We start from the raw sequence: 25,141 nt of genomic DNA on the forward strand, positions 1-25,141 counted from the left end.
ATGTGGGTCAAACCACGAACCGACGCCACGAACCGACGCCATCTGCACGACGCTGGAGACTCAAACACCGAATCGCCTCTTTTCACCGTTAAATCTTTTTTTCTTTTTGTCTTTCTCCCATGTTCTGACGTTATTCCCTCATAACCTGACTGAAAAGGTTTTAGACGTCATCCATGCATGTTTGAGTAATCTAGTGATCTCTCTCAGGTCATTATTCAACATGATGAGTTCAGAAGCACGTTTCTCAACTCTCACAGACAGTTTTTAGAGCAGTTTTTATACACCTAAACAAAAACTCTGTCAATCATTTGTCCTGTAAAAAGTTTCATTTGTGCCGTTTTAGTTTTGGAGATAATAACAATTCTTTTACAGACCAAATTGGGGTCAGCAGCCTCAAGGAAACTTCAAAATGACATAAAACGACACAAAACGGAGTCAATCTTTTGTCCTGTTAAAAGTTTGGTTTGTGTGATTCTGGTTCTTAAAATCTGAACAGTTTTATTTTGGATCCGTGACGTCGTCCTGCTCCTCAAAATGTTTGTATTCGGTTTGTGCTGTTTTATGTGTGACAATTTTCATTTGTGCGAGTTTATTTCTAAAATGATTCATTATTATTTTTGTGGAAATTATATGACACCATTTCTGTTCAGCGACTTTAACAAAACTCCACAAAACTAGTGAAGAGAAACGATCTGAGGCTGTGGAAAAGTCTGTGATATTTTATAAAATATGAATCAAAAGCGAGTGACTAAAGACTGATCCAGACTTTTATACTGTCTCTCCAAAACTAAAGCAGCACAAACCAAACTTTTTGCAGCACAAATGATCGACATAGTTCTTTGTGTAGGTTTGTGTTTGATTGGAGCAAGAGTTGGACAGTAAAACAGTACTACAGTACACAGCAGTATCAAAAAGTAGTCGTAGTATCAGTGTCATTACCATCATTTATAAAAATCTGCAGTGCATAAGGACCTGATATAATATTATAATTTATTGATCCCTACATTAGTTTGCTCAACACAAATGAACGTGTGGTTGTATTTTCAGTTTAATGCCATCATGATTTAAAACTAACAGTGTCTATAATGTTTCTTTAACTGTGTGAGGAGACGACGTTCAATTAGTTTCGTTCTGTTGTCACGTGACGCTCATACAGCAAGTCCGACCACGAGCGAGTTGGTCCCCCCCAAAAATACTAGTACTTCTACAATTTGGCAGCATTTTGTCTTCAGGACACATTTGTTTATGTTTTACAGAAACTAAACTTAAAACCACATGACTCATTTGCATAAACTATAACCGCTGATAAAAACAGCTCGCTCCTTGTGCGCTGATGCATCAGATTCTGTCAGACTAAGACCCCGTTTACACTGAAACGACTCCACGTATCACTGTATTAGTGTACCAGCATATTGAACACAATCTGCGTCCACACACGTCGTTTCTGTGTCCGCAATCGAAGTGTTCCCTGTCCACACAGAAAAGCAAAACCTCCTGAAACGCTCGTCCTGACATCACGTGAGTGGTAAAAACAAGGAAGCCGAGGGAGATGGTGAGTGTAAAAACAGTCTTTTCGTGGACCGACGACGAGGTTCACTTGTTACTTTGCGTAACACTGGATTTTAAGACGAGCACGGCGGCTCAGAGTGACGACTGACTTGTTTCTGTGTCCGTAATCCTTCCCTATCCACACAGATTTGAGCAGATTTGTTTACATTTTACAGAAACGAAACTTAAAACCACATGACTCATTTGCATAAACTAAGGCTAAAAAAAAACAGCTCATTATTGTGTCGCTGATGTGGTTCAGCTTCTGTCGGACTAAAGGACACAGTGACTCAGTGGAATATGAGTGTTCTCTCTGTGACAGAGGGGTGTTCTCTCTGTGACAGAGGGGTGTTCTGCTGATGTTGAGTCTGTTGTGTGTTGGAGATGGTTTAGAGATTATACATCTGCAGGTCGTACACACAGACTGTACAGCGGTGCGGCTTCGTAGTTTACCAAAGTCGTACTAAAACATTTTAGTGATACAATAATACCCCGCTAAAATCCTGAGAAGATTTAACAGAATCAATATTTGGATACCGCTCAACCCTGACCGGAGCCAACTTCACACAGGTGAGTTTTATTATGGCAACAAACAACAACTAGCATGCTAACAGCTCAGCAGCCTCACTTCCTGGTTCGTGGATTATAAAAATGTTTTATAATTAGACGCGGACAGGACACAGTGTGCTCATTTTGTCCCTGAACACTTCTGCACTGGAGCAGGACACATTCTACTGTATCACTGGAACAATATTGTACAATCCTTTCATTTGTTTTAGTGATTTTCTCCGTAACAACAATTCCAAGAAAAATACTTGTTCGTTCAGTTAAATCGTCCTGAACCGTTTGTGTTAAATATCTCATTGCAATTTTTTCAGACAAGCTTTGTGATTAGATTTGAGATTTATGTTTTAATTAAAAAGATTCTGCTCAAAACACGTCCAGAAGAATCAAAATCACGACTTAAACGGACACAGTAGAGCTTTTTCACAACGACTGGAAGCGCCGCGCTGTACTAATGTTTTTCTGTATAAATGTGTGTGTAAATGTGTGTGTAAATGTGTGTGTAAATGTGTGTGTAAATGTGTGTCATATTCTCCAGCAGCTTCATAAATCTACCCAAATCTTCAACCAACAAACTACACAAAGGATAAATTCTAACATGAACAATTTATCCACAACTATCAAGAGAAGAAAGAACAAAACTTAAAGGAAACGACAAGCCACATTAGTCAAACAACAAACTCAACTCATGTTTTGATCATGAATAAAACAGAAGTAATAAGTCGTTCAGTAATAAGTAACTTGTTCACTCAGACTGACTCTAGAATTAAAATAAAAAATCCATGTGCAGTTCAAATACTACAGATGTTCACGGATTTACAGGTCTCACATTCAAACTGTGCAAATCTCTCTGTGTCTGTGCAAATATCCACTTTTTAATTTGAATTTTAGAATCAGTCTGAGTGAACAAATTCCTTATGTTTTATTCATGATCATGACAATTATATTTGAAACTTATTAGACACGGTTCGATAAAAAATAAAGTCCAAATCATGTGGCTGTGACACTAAAAGACAAACATTTTACTCATCAAAACAGTGAAAAAGTCAAGGGTTTCCCTTCACTAAACGATATCCAAGTCTCGATACGATACGATATTGTCACGGTATGAACCTCACAATACGATATTTACTGTGATATCATGGAAAAGCTCACAATTAGAGATGTAACAATATCCAAATCTCTCTGTAAGATATTTTCACAATAAACATCTCACAGTACGATATTTATTGTGATACAATATTTTGTGGAGGCATCAAAACTGTGACTATGCACCTTTTTCTTCTTAAAACACCTTGACAAGACTTAATCCAAAAAACTAAGACTTAAAAGTGTTCGAACTGTTATTTCTTCTTGTCGTCTGCACTGAAATGGAGCAAAGGATCATGGTCTATGTAGCTCCCTCTGTGTGTGTTTTTTTTTTAGTTATTCCTGCACCATAACTTTTAATTTAAGAAAAGAGACTTGTAATTCGATATATTGTGATGGTCCACTATATTATTAACAGAACTTTGACGATACGATATCATGATATTTCAGTTTGTTACATCCCTGCTAAACGAGCAACAAAACTGTAGCTGTAACAAAATAATTTTGTAAAATAAACCAAAAATCCTCTTGGTGATATATCGATACATCAGCTCACGATATTGATAATGCATCATCACATTAAACGATACGATATATTGATATTTCAATATTTCTGCCTAATTTTGACGGTCTTAAACATGTGAAAAACAAAACGACTTCACTGTAAACAGTTTGCAGACGTCCAAAGTTCTTTCTCACTTTCCTTTTACATTCAGAACATCCTCTTTATTCAACACGATGACTTTAAGAGCTTTTCACGACTTTCACTGACCAGAGCGGAGTTTATCAGGCTGATGTGCATTTTCTGAAATTAACAATTGAGACACACTTCATAATCAGACACGGACAGAAACACTAGAGCTGCTGGTACAATACACTGAACTGTATCTGTACTTGGGCAAGACACGTTTTACTCAAATACAAGAGGAAAACCAAATAAAGGGACGTTTCATTTCTTAATTCACTGCAAATTTCTCTGATCTGGCCAAGATTTAAAACATATATCAGGTTATTGATCTTGTTTTCAGATTTATGATCGACTCACTGGTTCTGAGACGCTTCATTCTGGTCTCGACGTAGTTTACTGTTAGTCAGGCCGGCGCCACCTAGTGTCACCGCTCAATTTAATTTCTCTCCAGTGACTCGCTCAGGAATCAGAATACACTAGACAGTTCGCAAAAACCCCAGAAGTGTGAGTTCAGGCTCCAGCCAATCAGTGAAGAGACAGACATTCAGTGTCAGTGAGATTGAGGATTTAAAGATGGAACAAAGAGAATATTTGGTGAATTTTATCAAGGGGAAAGTCGTTATTGTCCTTCTTCCTACAAGATTTGGTGCATTACACACGTCACGACCAAACAGCAGCGATTGGTTAAATAAAAAAAGTCCCCGCCTACTGTCGAGCGAACGAATCCTAATGCTGAGGTCACACGGTTTCCACGAAATGAAACCAGACTAGTTGAATCAGGATAGATTAGTGCAGCAGTGACTGAACCTCCTTCAACAGACTTTAAAACTCAGTTCATTTTTACCTCTGTGGACTTTTAAAAACTCCATCCAGAGTATTTGACAGGATCATTGCACACACTTTAACACTTTTATATGTTTATGCCTCTTGGTCGTCATGAGAGGAAGTTCTCAATTGACTTACCTGGTCAAATATTGAATAAATAAAATAAATAAAATAAAATGTACTTTAAGAGAACTTGTCAAGTAAATTGGTCTTGCTGCATGGACAGATTATTTCTCTAGTTTTAAGTCATTTTCTGATAGATTTAAGTGTTTAGATCTTATAATTTGAGTGTATTTTTGGGATCGTCCAGACAAACCTGTAATAATCAGATTTATTTGATCATATTTTTAAAAGAAACAACAGATACTACAGAAGTGAAAACAAAAGTGTAAACTGTACTGTAGATATTGTTATTTCAGCTCTTCTCTTCGTGTCCGTGGGCAGGTGCAGGTGCAGGTGCGCCTCTGCCCACGCTCCAGACTCTGACACAGATCAATAACATGTGATGCACCTGTCACACTCCCCTCCACCTGTCAGAGTCACCTGTCAGAGTCACCTGTCGGTCTCCTGTCAGCGCTGTGGCTGTGGGCAGAACCTGAACGAGTCACATCTGCTCACACGGCTCATGTTCAGTTCTGTTTTACTGCATTATCACCATGACGACGGTCTGGTAACACTGAGAAGAAGAATCCATCAGAAATGCAGTAAATGTACTTTAATATACTTCAATATACTTAAAGATACTTAATGATACTGTGCCCCACAGAGTCCAACCACAGACTGTGTAAAGGAGTGTTCTGACAGTCCGTGTGTCATTCGTTCAGTCGTTTTTCAAAATAAAACCGAAAATTAAAAAACAGATAATGATTTGTTTTTTCAGTTTTTCAATTCTGTGTTTGAACAAAAAATGGAAAAAAAACTGATAACGTCCGTTTCCTCTTTACGAGACTTAAACTGCAATGCCGGTTTGAAACAGGACTAAACCAGGACTAAACCAGGACTGAACCTCTAAAACACCTCTCCACAGATCTGAACTGGAACTTGGTCTGGTTTGGTCTCAATAAAGATAGAAAGGTTTCATGTCATAGTGTGGAACATTCTAAGTCCTGGTCTCCATCCTGGTCTCAGTCCCGATCTGGTTCTGGTCTGGTCCCTGTCTCAGTCCTGCTCTCAGTCCTGGTCTCAGTCCTGGTCTTAGTCCTGGTCTCAGTCCTGCTCTCAGTCCTGGTCTCAGTCCCAGTCAGATTCTAGTCTCAGTCCCGGTCTGGTCCTGGTCTGATCTCGGTCTGATCCCGGGCTACTTTTTCATCCACAACCGCATCGCAAAACTCATCATCCGCCCTCTATCCATTTGCAACCACAGTTTTTAACCAGTTTTCAAAATCGCACCCGCTCGCCATCCGCTCGGTCTCCTCCCATTTGCTCCGAGATCAGAGTTTTTTATTTGAGTAGTGAAACCGCCACCCGCCCGAATTTAATTATAATATTATTTTTCGTCACGTCATCCGCCCGACCCGCGGTTTAGTCGCGGAGTCCGCGGCTGTAACCTCCATCCGCGCATCTGTATATCAGTCCCAGTCTCAATCACAGCCTGGTCCTGGTCTGGTTCCGGTCTCAGTCCTTATCTCAGTCCCGGTCTGGTCCTGGTCTGATCCTGGCCTGGTCCTGGTCTCAGTCTCAATCCCAGTCTGGTATATAAAATGAATTCACTCATGTACAAAAAGCTTCTCACTGTGAGGCAGAAGAACAAACCACTGAGCGTCACAGAAAGACGAGAAAACTCTACTTTAAACCCAAACTTTAAACTTAAACCAACGAGCTCTGCTTTTAGTTCAGTCGGTCGGTGAGTCCAGATTTGGGAGCTACACTGGAAGTTTCATCGCGTGTCTTCCTGGTTTGTGACGTAAACGTGAGTAGAGAATATAGTGTAGTAGCTGAGATTCTAACAGTCTGTCACCTGTAAACAACAACAACAACAACAACAACATGAGTCTAACTAACCGACTTTATCCTTAAAACATGTAGAATAGTCCAAGAGAACACAGTTTTCCTCCACACACACATCGGGCTCATGTCTCTGTCTCTGTGTGCCCACGGGGCAGAGTGACCAGATTGTCAATGTCTGAAACTGAAACACTCCCAGGTTGGTCGTGGTTGGTAATAATAAAATTGTTCTGCACTTGGCCCATTCACGACTTATTCACTATAACATGTGACTTTTTACCAAAACTATAACATGTGACTTTTTACCAAAACTATAACATGTGACTTTTTACTGAAACAAAAATCTAAAAAAACAAAAAAACTTGACAGTTTATGTGTCTCTTTACTAACGACAGGGATCAGATTGGTCAAAAATAGAGACACTGGGACATTTCTTGTATAAAACTGGGACAAATCAGTGGTTTTGTGTAAATCTGCTGGGACAGGGGACACAGGCTCAAAAATGGGACTGTCCGGGGTAAACAGGGACGTCTGGACACTCCATATGTGTCAGATGCCCTCCCTGTGCCTGTGGAAAAGCTGCTGACCCTGTAGTTACAAACACAAACAAACATCTCTCAAATGTTACGAGTGCTACTGCAGGTGTTTAAAATCCTGACAGAATCTAAACCCAAACCACATTTATTTGACTAGAGTGACCAGATTTACAAAATAAAAAACTGGGACATCCTTGGTTTGTGGTGGTTGGTAATAATGAAATTGTGACATGAGTGAGTAATTAAGGAAAACTGTTCTGTACTCGTCACTAATGTGAGTCAGTACAGTCCCATTTTCTTTGTCTTTTGGTCATTTTTAAGCAGATTTTCTATATTTTACCTAAAAAAGTTACAGTTTATGTGTCTATTTACTAGTGATGTAACAATAACCAAAATATTGTAATATCACACCTTAACGTCTCACAATAATATCACTGTCACAATATTTCGAATCACAAGTTCCATTGTTTAAATGTGTAGTTTTATAGTAGCAACAGCTTATGACCACAGAGAACTACAAATCCCATGATTCATTTCAGCGCAGACGATGGAAAGAAACATGTTTTTGACTTGGAATTGTTTGGATTCTGACAGTAATGAGTCGCACCAAAACCTTGTCAAGGTGTTTGTACTGTGAGATTTGGATTTCGTTACATCCCCAGGGATCAAGTTGGTCAAAACTAGGGACATTAGTGACATTTTTTGTATAAAACTGGGACAAATCAGTGGTTTTGTGTAAATCTGCTGGGACAGGGGAACACAGGCTCAAAACTGGGACTGTCCCGGGGAAACAGAGACACTCATGGAGTCTAAATTTATGTAAAAGCTGTTGACCCTGTAGCTCCAAACATGTTCTGAAACACACGTGATTCTTGATTCTTGCAGCACAGACTTCAGTTTGTCTCAGATGATCTGGTTCCTGCTGCAGGTGTTTAAAATCCTGACAGATTCTGAATCCAAACCGCGGTTTTTGGACATTTGGACACAAACGCTCTTCTCCGTGGCTCCACTTCGGCTGTTTTCTCTCCCGCTTATTTTGCATGAACGCCACGCACGGCTCCACGCACGGCTCCACGCACGTCCACGCAGGTAGTAGCTCCTCCGTTTGTGTCAACATCTCAAGGTCAAAGCGCGGCTCGTGTATCCGGCCCGACGGACCCGCGGAACGCTCCGGGACGCGCCGACGGACGATCCGACCCCCCGCCGTGCCCCGCTCAGGGACGCACGGAGGCGCGCAGGGAGGGACGGAGAGGCCGGTGTCTGCTCCACGAACATCTGGACGGGAGGAGGAAGAGGAGGAGGAAGAAGAGGAGGGCTGAGGATCCGTGGACACAACCGTAATGCGGCCGTGATTTTTTAATTATTTATTTTTTTTGTGATTTTTGCGACCCTCTTTTTTTTTTTTTTTTTTTTTTTTTTTTTTTACGCACGTCCCTTTTTTTTTTTTTTTTTTTTTTTTTTTTTTTTACGCGCCATCATCATCAGCATCTCTCCGTCCTCCCGGCCTCCACCTACCGCCTCAAAAAAAACTCCACCATCTCCAACCACAACCGTGCCAAACCGTGTCAAACCGTGTCAAAACGTGCCGGGCCTAAATAAACAAAAATAAATAAATAAATAAATAAATAAGCCCAGCCAGTCGTGAAAGTGGGACAGAAACACCACACCACGTCCACGATAAACACGTAAATACAACGTTCATCAGTGTTAAAACGCACGTCTCCGCACGCCGTGACAGGTACACGCGCTGCACTACATTTATGTGAATATGTTTGAATAAAACGACATGATTGTGATGATTTTGAGGGTGTTTTGTGTTTTCTGTCAGAGTCCGGAGCTCGGAGCTCGTGCTCTATTTTCCGCGAGACACGATCATTTAAAATTCACTACGGCGCTTTGCTAGCGACGCCGAATCCTGCGACATTCACGCTTTAATCTCGTTACGTTTGCCCTTTTTTTGGCCTTTTTTACGAGATGAAATTGAATAAAAACGCCGCGGGGGAGAAGGAGAGTGTTTAGAGAGCGGGTCAGCGTGAAAAAATGACGGTTTGTGCGGCTGAGATAGTGATAAATCTGAGCTCGCGCTGGTTTCGCTTGAAGCCGTTAGCGAGCGGCGGGAGCGCGGCACGGAGCGGTACAGGGGGAGCGGGAGAGCGCGGCAACGGAGCGGCAACGGAGGAGCAAGGGGAGGAAAGGGAGGAAGAGGAGGAGGGGAGGGAAGCCGAAGCAGGGCACCGTGTCTTACCCTCTGACAGCTCCAGGTCCAACTCCGCCAGCCGGGCTCGGATCTCCAGCGGTATCGGCGACGCCTCTCGATCCGCCATCCGCCCGGCTCCGTGATAAACGCCGCGTCCCCGGTCCAGAGCTGCTGCTGCTGCCGCCTGCTGCCGCCGCCCGCTGCCGCTGCCGCCGCCGCTGCTGCTGCTTGTTTTGTGGTTCCTCGCTCCTCGGCGGCCTGTCCTCGGGGGGAAAGGAGGGGGAAAGGCGCGGGCAGAGCGGGGCAGAGAGCGGGAGAGCGGGAGCCTGCGTCGAGCGGAGAACAAAGAGCGCGGAGGGGACGGTGGCTCGGCTTGTTTTCGTCAGCGCGGGCCCGCCATGGCGCCGCTCGGTGAACGCTGCTGGGCTCGCGGTGGGTTTGTGTCGCTGCTGCGGCGGTGGCGGTGGCGGCGGTGGTGGTGGTGATGATGATGAGGAGGAGGAGGAGGAGGCTCTCCGGTTTGCAGCTTCTGCCGCTGGAGTCACGTGACCGCGCGGAGGGAGCAGGGGGAGGAGGAGGTGCAGTGTGCTCCATCACCGGCAGGGGGCGACACTGAGGGCCCGGGCTCGAGGGGAGATCACAGACTAAAACAGGGAGCTCCAACCTGTAGCTCTCCACACCGTGATGAGCAGTGAATTATTTATTAAACTGAATAACTCAAATTTGATTCATTAGTAGAGGTGATTTGGTCTTGATGGGCTGTTGTCTCTGTCTTGTCTCGGTCTTGTCTTGGTCTTGTCTCGGTCTCGGCCTTTAAAAGTCTCGGTCTTGTCTCGGTCTTGACCCTCAGAGGTCTTGGTCTTGTCCTGGTCTCGGGACCTTGTGGTCTTAGACAGATCTTGGTCTTGATTAGTGCGCTCTTCACTACAACACTACTTGTACTTGAGTAACTTTTTTTAATATATTATTATTTCTGTATTGTTATAACCTGTATTCTCCTTCAGAATTGATTCAGGTCTGTTTCATCGATATTTGAACGGGTTTCTAAACCAGTGATGGAGTCTGAAGCCGAGCCTCACACTTTGGGTTGTCGTGACCAGATCCAGTGTGTTTAAACATAAAATGTAGGTGTAACGATATTCAAGTCTCGATACGATACGATATTGTCACAGTATGATATTTATCGTGATATGTTGGGAAAGCTCTGGATTTGGTGGGGAGTTTCACGATTAGGGAAATCTCTCGGTACGATATTTTCAGTGTTGGAGAGTAACAGATCATCAGAGGTGTCCAAACTTCTTTCATCAAGGGCCACAAATCTAAACACAGACAAATCAGAGGGTCGATCGAGACTGGGGCTCAATACAGTGAATAATTGAAATATGTGCATGTTAAACACGTTATAATGAGCCAGTCTTTATTCGTGCTAAGATCCTTAAAACTACACACTAAATATTACATATTTCCTTTAGCCAGGTAGATTTTCAAAAAACTTGCAGTAAAAAGTTTATTTTTAATTGATACAAGGTAAATTGGGCCAATTCACCTGGAAGCCTCAGGACCAAAAAAAAATTGTCTGAGAGCCGCATTTGGCCCACAGGCCACAGTTTGGGCATGCCTGGATTACATGTACCGGAGTTATGTAATCAGAGTACAAATATGAGTAACTGTATTCAGTTAATCTGTGGTTTTCTGTGAGAGAATCTGACTGCAGCTCTTTTAAACTCACATGAAAAACTGGTTCTGGTCAAACCAAACACGTCTCATGTGCAGCTGGATTATGATTTTAATTGATCTTTGATGGAGACAGATTTGTATTTACTGAATGTGTGGCCAAATTTACAGCAAAATAATGGGAATTGTGCAATAATGAAAACTGTGTAATGAGTGGAGTGTGCAATATTTGATTGTTTGCCCCACAGCCCCTTTGTGACAACGGATGGAAATTCGTGTTAGGCGACAGTCCGGTGTGTTCATCATGTTGTGTCATGTTTGTTCATTAACATGCTCCGTCCCAATCAAATAAAATAAGTAATTGGATTATGTCCTCTTATATTGACGTTTACAACAGAATCACAAGGATCACGTTCAGTTTAAGCATTTTATTTTTTTTTTCAAAATAAAGGCATTGTCATTTATTTGTTTAACTATAACTATGGAGTAATTAGGATTTCATTTAGGGCCTAGATTTATTTAGGTTAAGTTTATGGTTGTTGGGTAACACTTATGAAATTAACAAAAGTAAAATTATAAACCTCAGCACACTGCAAAAAAAAAATATATATATATATCAAAGTTAAGACGACTTGAATTAAGAAAGTTTGATCATGATTTGAGTAAAATTCACTTGACGAGTAAAATGATCTGTCAGTGGAACAAAACTTTTTGTATTTAAAATATGAAAATACATCTTGCTGCACTTAAAATAAGAAAAACAACAACTTTATGCACTTAAAATAAGAAACAAAATCTAATGTTGCTTGAATGAAGAAAAACAATCTTATCCCCTTGGTAAATTAATTTACTTGTCAAGTTGAATCGACTCAGATAAAGTGAAATGTTCTTAATTTAAATCATTTTCATTTAGTTAGATATTGTTTTTTTTTTCCAGTGCAGAAAAATAGACAAAACTTGGCAACGTTTTTAATAAAATCTTAAATATACAGACTGTTTGTCATGTGCACTTGAACCAGTTTACATCTGAGTTAAATCATGGAGCAGCTGTTGAAGAACACGATCATCTGAGAATTATTGACATACAGATACATACATCCAACCAGCGCGTGCACGTGTCATCACATGTTTACAGTGACATGTGTTGGCCGCGCGTTTGTTCCGTGCGCTTCTGTCTGTGTGACGCGCTCCTGTTTCTCCTTTTCTTTTTCTTGCAGCTCTCTCTCGGGTGTAAAAAGTTGCCGTGACAATGATAATGTGTTAAATGTGGCAGGTCAAGAGGCCGTGCGTGTGCGTAAGTGTGCGTAAGTGTGCGTAAATGCGCGTAAGTGCGCGGCACTGGCGTTAATACTGCAGATTTCATTAGTGCCGCGAGGCTCATTCATTAAACCGATCACTGCCCAAATCTAATCACGCTCCTGCGCGTGAACAGTGCGCGTGAATAGTGCGCGTGAACAGTGCGCGTGAAGAGGCGGGAGCGCGGGGCTGTGCTGACCCCTGCAGGAGCAAAGAGGAACTGCACCAGCGGGAAAACAACAAACACAACAACCCCCCCAGGCCCTGTCCCCGAGGAGAACAGGACACCTGTTTGTCTCCATGGAGATGTTTCTTGTTTTTCCTGGAATGTTCCACAGTATGGCATTAAACTCATATCTTAATGGACATAAATAATAAACAGGTCAAGTTACGCGTCAGATCTGTAGAGGGGCGATTCCCTCACACCACTGCACAGGTTTCAAGGTATTTTTTTACGTAACTGAAAAAATATATAAAAGATAAAACTGTTTCCATCTCCTTGGAGACGAGCACATGTATCAGAGAAGTTCCACAGTGCAGCTTTAGGCAGTACAAAAATAAAACAAATGATTTGAGACGTGAAATATTCAACCCAAAGGCACTTGTTTTAATGTGGAGTTTATGTACATGTGTAGAGACAGAACAGAATGACCTGCTCCTACAGGCGACTCAGAACATGACACACTCACAAACAAAGCTCTGGACTCAACAAACTGACACAAACTCCTCCAACTCCTCAAACATGGAAAAAAAAACATTTAAAATGAGACAGATTCTTCTGAAACGTCGTCCAGCACAGAATACAGAATAAAAGTGTGAGCTAAGCAGAGATGTACAGCGCTCTGTAAAAACCCAACAGTGTTCAGACGTCAGCTTCACAAAAACTGAACATGTTTTTAAAAAAAAAGAGAAAAAAAATATACATTTATCATTTTTAAAATGCTTAAAGCAAATGTATAAAGTATTCTGGGTGGAGCAGGACTAAACCTAAAGAAAACTAAAATGAATCTCAATCGTTTTTATTGCTCCAAAAACTGAAATTGATGAATCCTGAGGCCAGAGCAGGTCAAAGGTCATGTCCCGATTTCTCCTCATGTTTATCCTCATGTCAGACCTGATGTTGCGTTGGACCTGAAGTGTTGGACCTGAAGCGTTGGACCTGATGTTGCGTTGGCTCGGACTGGACATAAATGATCCGTGTTGAGCCTGGAGTCACCGTAGGACCTCGGCCTCCTGCCCTGGGTACGTGGGGATGGACTGGACTTTGGTTACGGACTCAGTGCTGCCCCCTGCTGCCCTGTGAGGGGCGAGGCTGAGCTCAGCGGCGCCCCCTGCAGGAGGAGCCTCTTCAGTGTGGCTGGGTTCTTTTTGGGCTGGTTTGGTGTGATTGTGTTTGGGAGAAACAGGAGAGGAGCCTCTGGGAGAAGAAGACTTCTGACAGATCTGTGCGTAGCTCGGCTTTTTTGACTCCTGGAAACAACAACAAAACATGGATCTGGTTTAACAGAAAACTCAAGAAATCAGTCTAACTTAAAGACGATCTACCTGATTTTTACAGTTTTAAAAATGTGAAAAACAGCTCAAGTTTATTTTAAGTTTAAGTAAGTAAGAGCCGAGCTAAAAACTACAAACAAAGCGAAAGATCTGCTCAACAACACATCAGGTAGAGCTGTAGTCAAGTAGAAACTGAACACATTTAAACACATGTGAAAATAAAAGTGTCATGTGAACATACAGAGTCCAGTGCGGGTGCAGAGGGGTCAGTGGAGGCCGGAGCAGATCTGTCCTTTCTCTGAGGCTCCTTCAGCCTGAACACAAAAACAGAGGAACACACCATCAGTCACGTTCTCTGAGGATCAGGATCTTCTGGATTCAGCTCAGTCACTCAGATCTGCTGAGAGGAACACATCTGAAAGGTCAGAGGCTAAAGGGGCTTAGTCCTGGTTTAGTCCTTGTTTAGTCTTGGTCTAGTCTTGGTTTAGTCCTTGTTTAGTCCTGGTTTAGTCCTGGTTTAGTCTTGGTTTAGTCCTGGTTTAGTCCTTGTTTAGTCCTGGTTTACTCTTGGTTTAGTCTTGGTTTAGTCCTGGTTTAGTCCTGGTTTAGTCTTGGTTTAGTCCTGGTTTAGTCCTTGTTTAGTCCTGGTTTAGTCTTGGTTTAGTCTTGGTTTAGTCCTGGTTTAGTCCTTGGTTTAGTCTTGGTTTAGTCCTGGTTTAGTCCTGGTTTAGTCTTGGTTTAGTCCTGGTTTAGTCCTGGTTTAGTCCTTGTTTAGTCCTTGGTTTAGTCTTGGTTTAGTCCTGGTTTAGTCCTGGTTTAGTCTTGGTTTAGTCCTTGTTTAGTCCTGGTTTAGTCCTGGTTTAGTCCTTGTTTAGTCCTTGTTTAGTCCTGGTTTAGTCTTGGTTTAGTCTTGGTTTAGTCTTGGTTTAGTCCTGGTTTAGTCCTTGGTTTAGTCCTGGTTTAGTCCTTGTTTAGTCCTTGTTTAGTCCTGGTTTAGTCCTGGTTTAGTCCTTGTTTAGTCCTTGTTTAGTCCTGGTTTAGTCTGGTTTAGTCCTTGTTTAGTCCTGGTTTAGTTCTGGTTTAGTCCTTGTTTAGTCCTGGTTTAGTCCTGGTTTAGTCTCATCCAGGTTGAGTTCTTCCCGGTAAACCAGCAGACTCTCCTGGGGTGTGACGTGTGGAGACTTACACTTGTGTCTCGGTCCAGACGCCCTGCAGCAGCGGAGGGGCAGACTTGGACTTAGAAACCTGCTCAAACACAAAACGACATTTAAGACAGCGAGTCTGAGTCCAGGTGGGAGGTTTGATGGGAGTCGTGCGTTACCCTGACGTGGTCTGCGGGGGGCGCTGCAGAGGCGGACAGCGGGGGGAAGCTGGTGAGGGTGAGTTCAGGAGGAGGAGAGGGACGACGCGCCGCCTGAACAGTCAACACAACTTTAGTCTAACTCTTTACACCACAGAAACACTCGGCCCAGGTGCATTGTGGGACATGTGGTTTACTCACTGGAGGAGTGGATGTGTCGCCGTTCATGTTCTCCCTCTTCCTCGGACCTCGCCTGAAAAACACCACAGGACATGTTAAAGGAGCACTGCGGCACTTTTCACCTTCTTGTCTCCGTGGATATTTTTATTGCTTGTTCAACAGTGCGGCATTAAACTTAAATCCACACACAAGCAGGTGAAACAAAGCACCTTTCAAGTGTTTACCTACAATAAAAAAACCAAACACTGATGACATCTGTGACTGACGTGAACCTGCACGTGTACAGTACCTGCTGCGCTCTCCAGGGGGCGCTGAGTCTGTCCTGTTGTGGAAGCCTCCTCTGCCGCGCCGGCCTCTGCCCCTGCCTCGACCCCGGTCCGGTCTGTAGTCCGGTCTCTGGTCCCTGGTCTTCTCAAAGTCCTGGTCTGGTCTCCAGTCTGAGTGAGACCAACGAGAGCCTCTCCTGGAGCAGAGCACAAACACAAACACACTCACACTCTAACGGCGGGGCGTTTAGGTTTGTACCCGAGTTTGACCTGAGTTTGACCTGAGTTTGTAGACAGACAGACTCGTACCTGTGTTTGTGGACAGACAGACTCGTACCTGTGTTTGTGGACAGACAGACTCGTACCTGTGTTTGTAGACAGACTCGTACCTGTGTTTGTGGACAGACTCGTACCTGTGTTTGTGGACAGACTCGTACCTGTGTTTGTGGACAGACAGACTCGTACCTGTGTTTGTGGACAGACTCGTACCTGTGTTTGTGGACAGACAGACTCGTACCTGTGTTTGTGGACAGACAGACTCGTACCTGTGTTTGTGGACAGACAGACTCGTACCTGTGTTTGTGGACAGACAGACTCGTACCTGTGTTTGTGGACAGACTCGTACCTGTGTTTGTGACAGACAGACTCGTACCTGTGTTTGTGGACAGACTCGTACCTCGTACCTGTGTTTGTGGACAGACTCGTACCTGTGTTTGTAGGGGTTAAACGGTTTGAAGATGGCCGCGGCTGAAACACCATTTACAAAATCGTTCACCAGGTCTGTGGGCGTCTGCAGAAACACGTTCACGTCATATTACACAGGGTTTTGTTCTCGCGTGAGCAGATCCGTGTACGGTGGCATTTGTTCCCGTCTCACCTGCCTGCCGTCGCCGCCGCCGTCGTGGAAGCCCTGCCCGGACACGCCCCACAAGTCGCTGGTGAGGTGGTACAGTTGGTCCTGCAGCTCGGGGCAGTTCTGGGGGAAGTAGGAGTAGGGGGCGGGGTCCGTCTCCGTGGCGACGCACCTGACGCTGTTCTTTGGGCCGTAGCTCGCGGTGGCCATCGTTTTGGCTTTGATCCGAACCATCAGAGGCCTCCCCTGGAACTCACGCACCTCCTCACGCAGGAACCTGTACGCCTGAAACACACACACCGTCTGTGTTTATAGGGAGTAACACGACTGGGGGTGTCAGGCTAACCAGAGGCTCTGCTCTGTCTGAGACTCTGTAAAACTTTAACTGTTGGAACTACGACAGATGAGCTGATCTGTGCTGGTAAACAAATCCCTCTCAAATAACATTACAGTCACAAGCACAAGTTTTCATCTTAAACCTGATGTGACAGTGTTTGCTCCTGTGTGCTTATGCCTCTGCTGAACATTCCACCATAGACATACATGTAGAACACCCCCAGCTCTGTAGTGTCTGACCTGCTCTGCGTCCGCCTCAGACTCAAACGTCACAAACCAGTTGTCGTTGTTCACGAACTCACAGCTCACAAACGTGGGCAGTTTGTCGCTGGTGAAGAGCGACTCCACGTCCTGCACACAGCAGCTCCAGTCACGATCATTACGTCACACATCATCACGTACACAGTGTTATTCATGTACCAGTGCTCACCTGCACAGGTGTGCTCTGAGGAATCTCCCTGAGGATCACCACACACCTGCTCTGCTGTGGTCTGAACTTCTGCCCACAGGGGGCGACCTGCACCAGGGGCAGAGCTGCAGCACAGACACTCTGTAAATGACTCTGGAACAAACTCATCATCTTTACTTATATGTACAATAGTAGAAAGTACAGTACTTGTACTACACTGCAGTAGTACAGTGAAATAGTACAGTACAGTACAGTAGTATATTGTAGTAGAACAGTGTAGTAGGATAATGCAGTAGTATAATACAGTAGTATAATGCAGTAGTGAGGTGTAGTAGTATAATGCAGTAGTGAGGTGTAGTAGTATAATGCAGTAGTATAATGCAGTAGTGAGGTGTAGTAGTATAATGCAGTAGTGAGGTGTAGTAGTGAGGTGTAGTAGTATAATGCAGTAGTGAGGTGTAGTAGTATAATGCCGTAGTGAGGTGTAGTAGTATAATGCAGTAGTGAGGTGTAGTAGTATAATGCAGTAGTGAGGTGTAGTAGTGAGGTGTAGTAGTATAATGCAGTAGTGAGGTGTAGTAGTATAATGCAGTAGTATAATGCAGTATTGAGGCGTACTCTTTAGAACGTCTGTGATGAGCTGGACGTCGGTGCTCACAGACTTGATCTGGTCCAGACTGGTCAGAGTGGAGATGGGCAGATACTGGTCACTGTCCATCTGAGACTTCAGGTACAAGTCGTTACTCAGGTGTTCTCTGGAGGGGGGGGGGGGGGGGCAGAGAGATCAGAGAGAGAGACAGAGACAGAGGGACAGAGGGACAGACGGACAGAGGGACAGAGGGACAGAGGGACAGAGGGACAGAGGGAGGAGTTAGAGAAGTGAATGTTCTGCTGTTGACGGTCAGTGTGAGTGTCTGTGTCTGTACCTGGTGAGGCAGGACTCCAGGAGGCTCTGGAGCTGCTCTCTCACTTTGTCTGAAACAGAGTTCAAGCGTCAGTGATCAGTCACAGTTTAGTGATAAATAAAACAGAGGACAGTGTTTACCAGAGACAGGCGCCACAGTGGAGACAGGTGCCAGGACAGGTGCAGGTGCCAGGACAGGTGCAGGTGCCAGGGCAGGTGCAGGTGCCAGGGCAGGTGCAGGTGCCAGGGCAGGTGCAGGTGCCAGGGCAGGTGCAGGTGCCAGGGCAGGTGCAGGTGCAGGAGGTGCAGGTGCAGGTGCAGCCAGGGCAGGTGCAGGTGCCAGGGCAGGTGCAGGTGCCAGGACAGGTGCAGGTGCCAGGGCAGGTGCAGGTGCCAGGGCAGGTGCAGGTGCCAGGGCAGGTGCCAGGGCAGGTGCGGGGCTCAGAGCGGGTGAGTCTCCGTTCACTGTGGCCTCTGAACAGAAAGGCTCGTACTGAAGTGAAGAGTCATAGACGACGTCGGGCTCCAGCAGCTCCAGGGCCTCACAAAGCTCCACAGAGAAACCTGCACCGAACATCAAGACACCAGAGTCTCACTGTGGGGCTTTAGGTACTCCCAGATACTCCCAGATACTCCCAGATACTCTCAGATACTCTCAGATACTCTCAGATACTCCCAGATACTCTCAGATACTCTCAGATACTCTCAGATACTCTCAGATACTCTCAGATACTCCCAGATACTCCCAGATACTCTCAGATACTCTCAGATACTCCCAGATACTCCTCAGATACTCTCAGATACTCTCAGATACTCTCAGATACTCTCAGATACTCTCAGATACTCTCAGATACTCCCAGATACTCTCAGATACTCTCAGATACTCCCAGATACTCTCAGATACTCTCAGATACTCTCAGATACTCTCAGATACTCCCAGATACTCTCAGATACTCTCAGATACTCTCAGATACTCCAGATACTCCAGATACTCTCAGATACTCCCAGATACTCTCAGATACTCTCAGATACTCTCAGATACTCTCAGATACTCTCAGATACTCTCAGATACTCCCAGATACTCTCAGATACTCTCAGATACTCCCAGATACTCTCAGATACTCCAGATACTCCCAGATACTCCCAGATACTCTCAGATACTCTCAGATACTCCCAGATACTCCCAGATACTCTCAGATACTCTCAGATACTCTCAGATACTCCCAGATACTCTCAGATACTCTCAGATACTCCCAGCTCCTCCTGTACACACCGTTGTGGTCGGGCTGGACGCTGCTGTACTGGACCCACTGCTCTGAGTCATGGGTGCCCTGGGTGCTGTGGGTGCCCTGGGTGTAGTAGGTGCCCTGGGTGTCGTAGTCGGTGTGGGTGCTGTAGGGGCCGTCTGTGTTGAAGGTGAGTCTGGCTCCGGTCCATGATTTGGCCTCTGGGTTCAGGGTGGTTTTGGGCAGAGGCTCCTGACACACAGGCTCCTGACACACAGGCTCCTGACACACAGGCTCCTGACACACAGGCTCCTGACACACAGGCACAAAGTCACATTTAAAAAGAGACACTTTCACACAGATGAAAGAGTTCATGGTGACACATGCAGCCCTACATTTGACACAGGTCATGTGAACTACCAGTCCAGCGTTTGGACACAATCTCAATCAATGTTTATTGATTTTTTTCTTTATTTAGTACTTTATACATTTTAGATACACACAGAAGACACAGAATATATGAAGCAAGAAAGGAATGATGTAGTGAAGATTTCTTTTTAAATAAATATTTTTCACCAAAGCACAGGATGGACACTTTGAGGATTTAAATATAAAATATAAAACTAATATTTACTAGAGTTCTTTCACTTTTTTCCATGTATCTTACTTCATATATTTAATGTCTTCTGTGTGTGTATAAAATGGTAAATTAAAATAAAGAAATAAAACCCTGAGTGTGTTCTGTCTGGTAATGCACATTAAATAACCTCATGTGTTAGATAAACAGAACAGAGTCTTACGTTGCCCGTGTGCCAGTCCCAGATGCAGCCTCCCTGTGGGTTCACCGTGCTGTAGGGATACACCCCCAGCAGAGCCATGGAGGGCTGGAGCTCCGACACAGAGGCAGGGATGTGCTCCGCTCCGTGCCCGGGCTCGAGGCTCTTCTGTGGGGCGAGTTCGGCCCGAGACGCCCCCTGTGCCCAGCCCTCACAGCTCTGCTCCAGCCCCAGTCTGATCCACGTCTGCGGGTAGAGCTGACACACGGACGAGCGAGCGTCCTCCCCCAGCAGCTCCGACACCATGTGCCTCATGCCGCACTCCTCCTCCTCGTCCTCCGGGGGCGCTGCGCAGCCGGAGGACGGGGGACAGTGGATCTCGTAGGAGGGAGTGGAGGCATAGACGTCGATCTGACCTGGATCCACCTCTACAAACGCCGCCTCTCCTCCGCTCACTGACGGATCTACAGACTCGTCAGCGTCTGGAGTCGGAGCGCTGAGCTCTTCGTGTGCTCTGTCACGTTCTTCTCCTGAGCTCTGGTCTACAGACTCTGGACAGTCCAACATGACCTCAGTGTCTGTGTTTTCCTCTTGTGATAGTTGAGCAGAAACATCACACTGGGTCTGGTCAGAGTCTGTATTTTCCTTTGATAAACCGCACGTCTCACTGTGTGCGACTGGTGTTTGTATTTTGTCCTTCTCCATTTCACTTTTCGTTTTGTGAGGCTCTGTGTTCACGTGCACAGTCTTTATTTGGCCGTCAGGCTGCAGGTCCTCAGATGTCTGTGTGAAATCGCTCAGATCTGAAGTTGTTTTTTCATCATTAGGAGATAAACTCTCCTGTCTCGTCTCCTCTGCTGTTCCTGAACTGCAGTGGCTCTTTTCATCTGCGCTCACTGCTTTGAGTTTGAGCTCTGTGTCTTTTTCTTGTGACAGTTGAGAAGCAAAATCCTTTTCGACATTACAAACCGGAGCGTGCGTCAGTTCACCACAGAACGTTGCTTGTGGTGCAGTTTGTGTTTGAACAGAGGAGTCTTCATCACTGTTGTCCTGAGTGTACAGTGTTGTAGAAGGACGAGGAGTGTGTTGATCTCCCGTCTCTGTGTCTAAAACTCCCTCAGTATCCTCCTTAACCCTCACTCTGCCCTCGCTGTCTGCAGGATCTGACACTTTTATGACTTCTTTTTTATCCAGTGCTTTAGTGAGGCTTGAATTCAGCGTAAAACTCAGTGAAGCATCTGTATTTAAGAGTCCATCGTCTCTGTGCTCCTCTGTATGTCCTAGAGGAGCACTGGACCCCTCCTCTGCCTCCCTGTGCTCCTCTCTCTGCTCCTCTGCCTCCCTGTGCTCCTCTCTCTGCTCCTCTGCCTCCCTGTGCTCCTCTCTCTGCTCCTCTGCCTCCCTGTGCTCCTCTCTCTGCTCCTCTGCCTCCCTGTGCTCCTCTCTCTGCTCCTCTGCCTCCCTGTGCTCCTCTCTCTGCTCCTCTGCCTCCCTGTGCTCCTCTCTCTGCTCCTCTGCCTCTTGTACAGTTGTGTCCTTCAGCCTGTCGTCTCTGGACTCTGTGGAGCTGGGTTTGGTCAGAGGAGGAGGAGCAGTTTGTCGTCTGACCTGAGTGTGTGTTAAACTACACTGTCTCACGTCGTCCTGTTTAGAGACACTGGTCCTGATATTGTCCCCTGAGTCCAGCTCGTCTCTGAGTAAAGTCAGATAAGATGAGACGATGTCCTGTTGCTTTCGTTCACTGGGCGATTCTACACTCTCTGTTTGAGTAACCTCCTCTTCATCAGGACTAAAGCTGGTATCACCTGTGAGCTCTCGTACACAGACTCCTGGAGCGACGGGGGTTTCACTTTGGTTTGTGTTTAAAGACGTTTGGTGGATTTTCACGTCAGAATCTGTTTTGTTCTGAGTAAAATGTCTGATGCTCTGCGCGGCTCTGAGCTCTGCTGTCTGCTCCTCCACATCATCACTAAAGTTTTCAGTCTCTGCTCTGTCTCTTTTATCTAGAGTTTGTTTTTTGAGCCCAAAGTCTGTTTTTCTTGTCTGAGGTTGTCGGTGTGAGCCTGAACCCTGCTCTGCTCTGTGACTGTCCTGAGACGTGACGGCCTCTGCACCGCCCCGTGTATCAGACTCACCCGTGTCATCCACATGAACAGAAGTGTGGACAGTAAACGCACGCCGCTGTGTTTCAGGTTTAAACTCTGACCTCTCCACTTCAATGTACTGGACCGACTCAGACCATTGTAAACCCTGAACATCGCCCCCTGCTGGTGCCTCTGTCTCAGCCTGTGTCTCTGCTTCTGTCACTGTCTCAAATCCACAAACTCTTTCCTCACACATCTTACCTGTCACTGTGAAAGCTCCTGACACTGCCTCACCTGTCACGTTAGAAGCTCCTGTCTCTGTTTCACCTGTCACTGTGAAAGCTCCTGACACTGTCTCACCTGTCACTTTAGAAGCTCCTGTCTCTGCCTCACCTGTGAGTTTAGAAGCTCCTGTCTCTGCCTCACCTGTGAGTTTAGAAGCTCCTGTCTCTGTGAGTTTAGAAGCTCTGTCTCTGTCTCACCTGTGAGTTTAGAAGCTCCTGTCTCTGTGAGTTTAGAAGCTCCTGTCTCTGTGAGTTTAGAAGCTCCTGTCTCTGTGAGTTTAGAAGCTCCTGTCTCTGTGAGTTTAGAAGCTCCTGTCTCTGTCTCACCTGTGAGTTTAGAAGCTCCTGTCTCTTGAGTTTAGAAGTCTCTCACCTGTGAGTTTAGAAGCTCCTGTCTCTGTCTCACCTGTGAGTTTAGAAGCTCCTGTCTCTGTCTCACCTGTGAGTTTAGAAGCTCCTGTCTCTCCTGCAGTGCCCCGTGTGTCCACCAGGGTTACACCGCGGTGGTTCATCTGCCTCGTCTCTGTCAGTCTTGTTGTTTCTGTCTTAAACTCCCTCTCGTCTCTATTTTGTTCTCCTGCTGTCTGATTTGCTTCGCTGGACTTGGTCTTTGATTTTTCGTTGACAGAATCAGAAACAGTTTTACAAAAGTCAGATTGAGGAGAAGACTGTAGCCCTGTGTGACAGCTGACGGATTGTTTGGACAGTTTAACGATGTCTTTGTGTCGCTCTGCTGCCCTCTGCTGCTCGTCTCTGTCCACACTCGAGTCACAGACACATTCTATCTTATCTTTCTCATAGTTGAGTCGAGCTGTGTGATTTTTTAGTCCATTTTGTGTTTTTTCAGCAGATTTGTGAGGAGAGTCTAAATTGATCTGTGCTGTCGGGTTCTGGTCATGTGATGGATCAGGTGACTTCTCTGTTTTACCTGACAAAATAGCGTCCACAGGTAAAGTCCTAGAGACACACTTCGCTGCGTGTGATTGTCCGGTAGGTGCAGTGTCCGTGGCGCGTGATTGTCCGTCACCGTGGTCCAGGTCGTCGGCGTCGATGGGGCAAAGGCTGTAGAAACTCTGCGTCCTCTTTTCGAATCCTTCCCCGAGAGCCGCGGTCACGACACAGACTTCCCCCCTGACCTCGGCGGTGCCCCCCCTGCCCCTGGCGCTCTCCCCGCTGGGCGCAGGCCTGTCCCGGGGGAGCGCGGGGGCTGCACGTGGGGCGCTGTCAGAGCCGGCTCCAGGACTCTGGCTGAGAGGAGCGGTGCTGGAGGAGAGCTCAGGTCTCCTCGTGTTTGAACAGAGTTTGGAGCAGGTTTGTTGAGAGAGGAGAGTAGAAGTGTCCTTCCTTGTTTCCTCAGGAGGATTCTGCTCTTTCGGACTCGCTGATAAAGTTTTATTCAGCCTTGTGTTAGAGCTCAGGTCTTTGGTGTTTGTCTCTTGTGATACGACAGTAGATCCGTCCTTATTATTTACCTCTGTTGTTGTTGGAGTAGAGAAAGTGTTGGTCAGCCTTGTGTTGGCAGAGCTGTCGTTGGTGTCCGGGGGTCTGGTGGAGTTAAGAATAGCCTGGTGCTCGTCTGGCCCTGTCCCTCTCCTCGTGGGCGGCCCTTTTGGTGATGGTTTGGTGATGGTGCCGTCCTCCGGCTCCGGGTTGGGGGGCACATGTCGCAGCACTTCGAGCCCGCTCCGCCTCAGCGTGTCGTGGGCAGCGGTGTTGGGGGCAGAGGGCGGCTCCAGGAGTCCGCTGCGCTCGTCCGGGGGCAGCTCTTTACTGTAGCAGCAGCCCTGTAGCAGCAGCCCATGGTGAGGGGCCTGCGGTGGGAACAGAACAGACTGAGGAGAGGGGCGCATGTGGAGGTCTGGAGAAAGAGAGAGAGAGAGAGAGCACATGGAGGAGGAAGAGCCCCTCCCTCTGTCTCTGCCCCCCTCACCCCTCCCCCGGACCCCCTCAGACCAGAATAACCCTGAGCTCATATGTCCCTGCCACTCAGCGCGCCCCTCCCCCGCTCGGCCCCGTTCCCCGGCCCTAGTTAGGCCAAGGTTCGAGCGTCTGGGCCACTCAGGGGGCAGCTCGGCGCCGGGGACACGCCCCTCCTCTGCTCTGGCCCTCCTCTTTTCAAACTCTCATCATCTGTTGAAAATCCTAAAATTGCTCCGACTTTGAGCTTTCAGTGCCCCCACAGGCTGAAGGAGCAGCAGCGCCCCCTGCTGTCTGCTTCCACACACTCACCACTGCATTACTACACATGAATAAACTACACACTCCTGTTTAAAAAAAAAAAAAAATATATATATATATATATATATATATATATATATATATATATATAAAAGTATCACTTTAAGTTGTGTTTTGTTTCATTCACATGTTTGAGTAATTCTTTATTATGAGTCTGTCTACATCACCAAAGCTCAAAATGCTCTGTTCTACCTTGTGATATCATGCAGTGGTAGTTTTTTAACATCTTACTTTTACTTTTAGTTCAGTAGAGATTGGCAGTTTCAGGGCTTAAATTATCCACATGGTTTTAGTGAAGGTGTGTGGAGTTTAAAAACACAGTGGAGCACTTCCTGTATTATCACATGACATCACAAGGTGGAACAGAGTGTTTTCTGTGTGAATGAAGCAAAGCACAACTCTGGGTCTGTTTCTGAAGAGGCCCACAGCT

At 45.7% G+C, this 25,141-nt stretch overlaps 2 protein-coding genes across 2 annotated transcripts in view; both read right to left on the reverse strand.

Moving 5' to 3' along the window:
* LOC110164318 (disco-interacting protein 2 homolog C-like) overlaps positions 1-9,518 on the reverse strand; it is an 85,043-nt gene extending 75,525 nt beyond the window's left edge. Inside the window, exon 1 of the mRNA XM_055151215.1 lies at positions 9,440-9,518. Coding sequence (XP_055007190.1) covers positions 9,440-9,518 — 79 coding nt within the window. The remainder of the gene's footprint in view (positions 1-9,439) is intronic.
* A 3,427-nt stretch (positions 9,519-12,945) lies between these two features.
* LOC129408173 (uncharacterized) lies at positions 12,946-24,252 on the reverse strand. Its single transcript, XM_055151216.1, has 18 exons — positions 22,847-24,252; positions 22,672-22,800; positions 20,130-22,606; positions 19,377-19,641; positions 18,444-18,667; positions 18,245-18,368; positions 18,126-18,174; positions 17,818-17,954; positions 17,221-17,324; positions 17,031-17,141; positions 16,479-16,739; positions 16,309-16,391; positions 15,625-15,798; positions 15,357-15,408; positions 15,177-15,269; positions 15,042-15,100; positions 14,097-14,169; positions 12,946-13,831 (listed from the first exon to the last, which is right to left on the reverse strand). The coding sequence occupies exons 1-18, from the start codon at positions 22,983-22,985 to the stop codon at positions 13,574-13,576; spliced, it is 4,812 nt and encodes a 1,603-aa protein (XP_055007191.1). The 5' UTR covers positions 22,986-24,252; the 3' UTR covers positions 12,946-13,573.
* Positions 24,253-25,141: the final 889 nt, after the last annotated feature.

This window comes from Boleophthalmus pectinirostris, unplaced genomic scaffold, assembly GCF_026225935.1.
Source record: "Boleophthalmus pectinirostris isolate CB_2022bp ecotype Guang Dong unplaced genomic scaffold, ASM2622593v1 HiC_scaffold_15, whole genome shotgun sequence".
Lineage (NCBI taxonomy): Eukaryota > Metazoa > Chordata > Actinopteri > Gobiiformes > Gobiidae > Boleophthalmus > Boleophthalmus pectinirostris.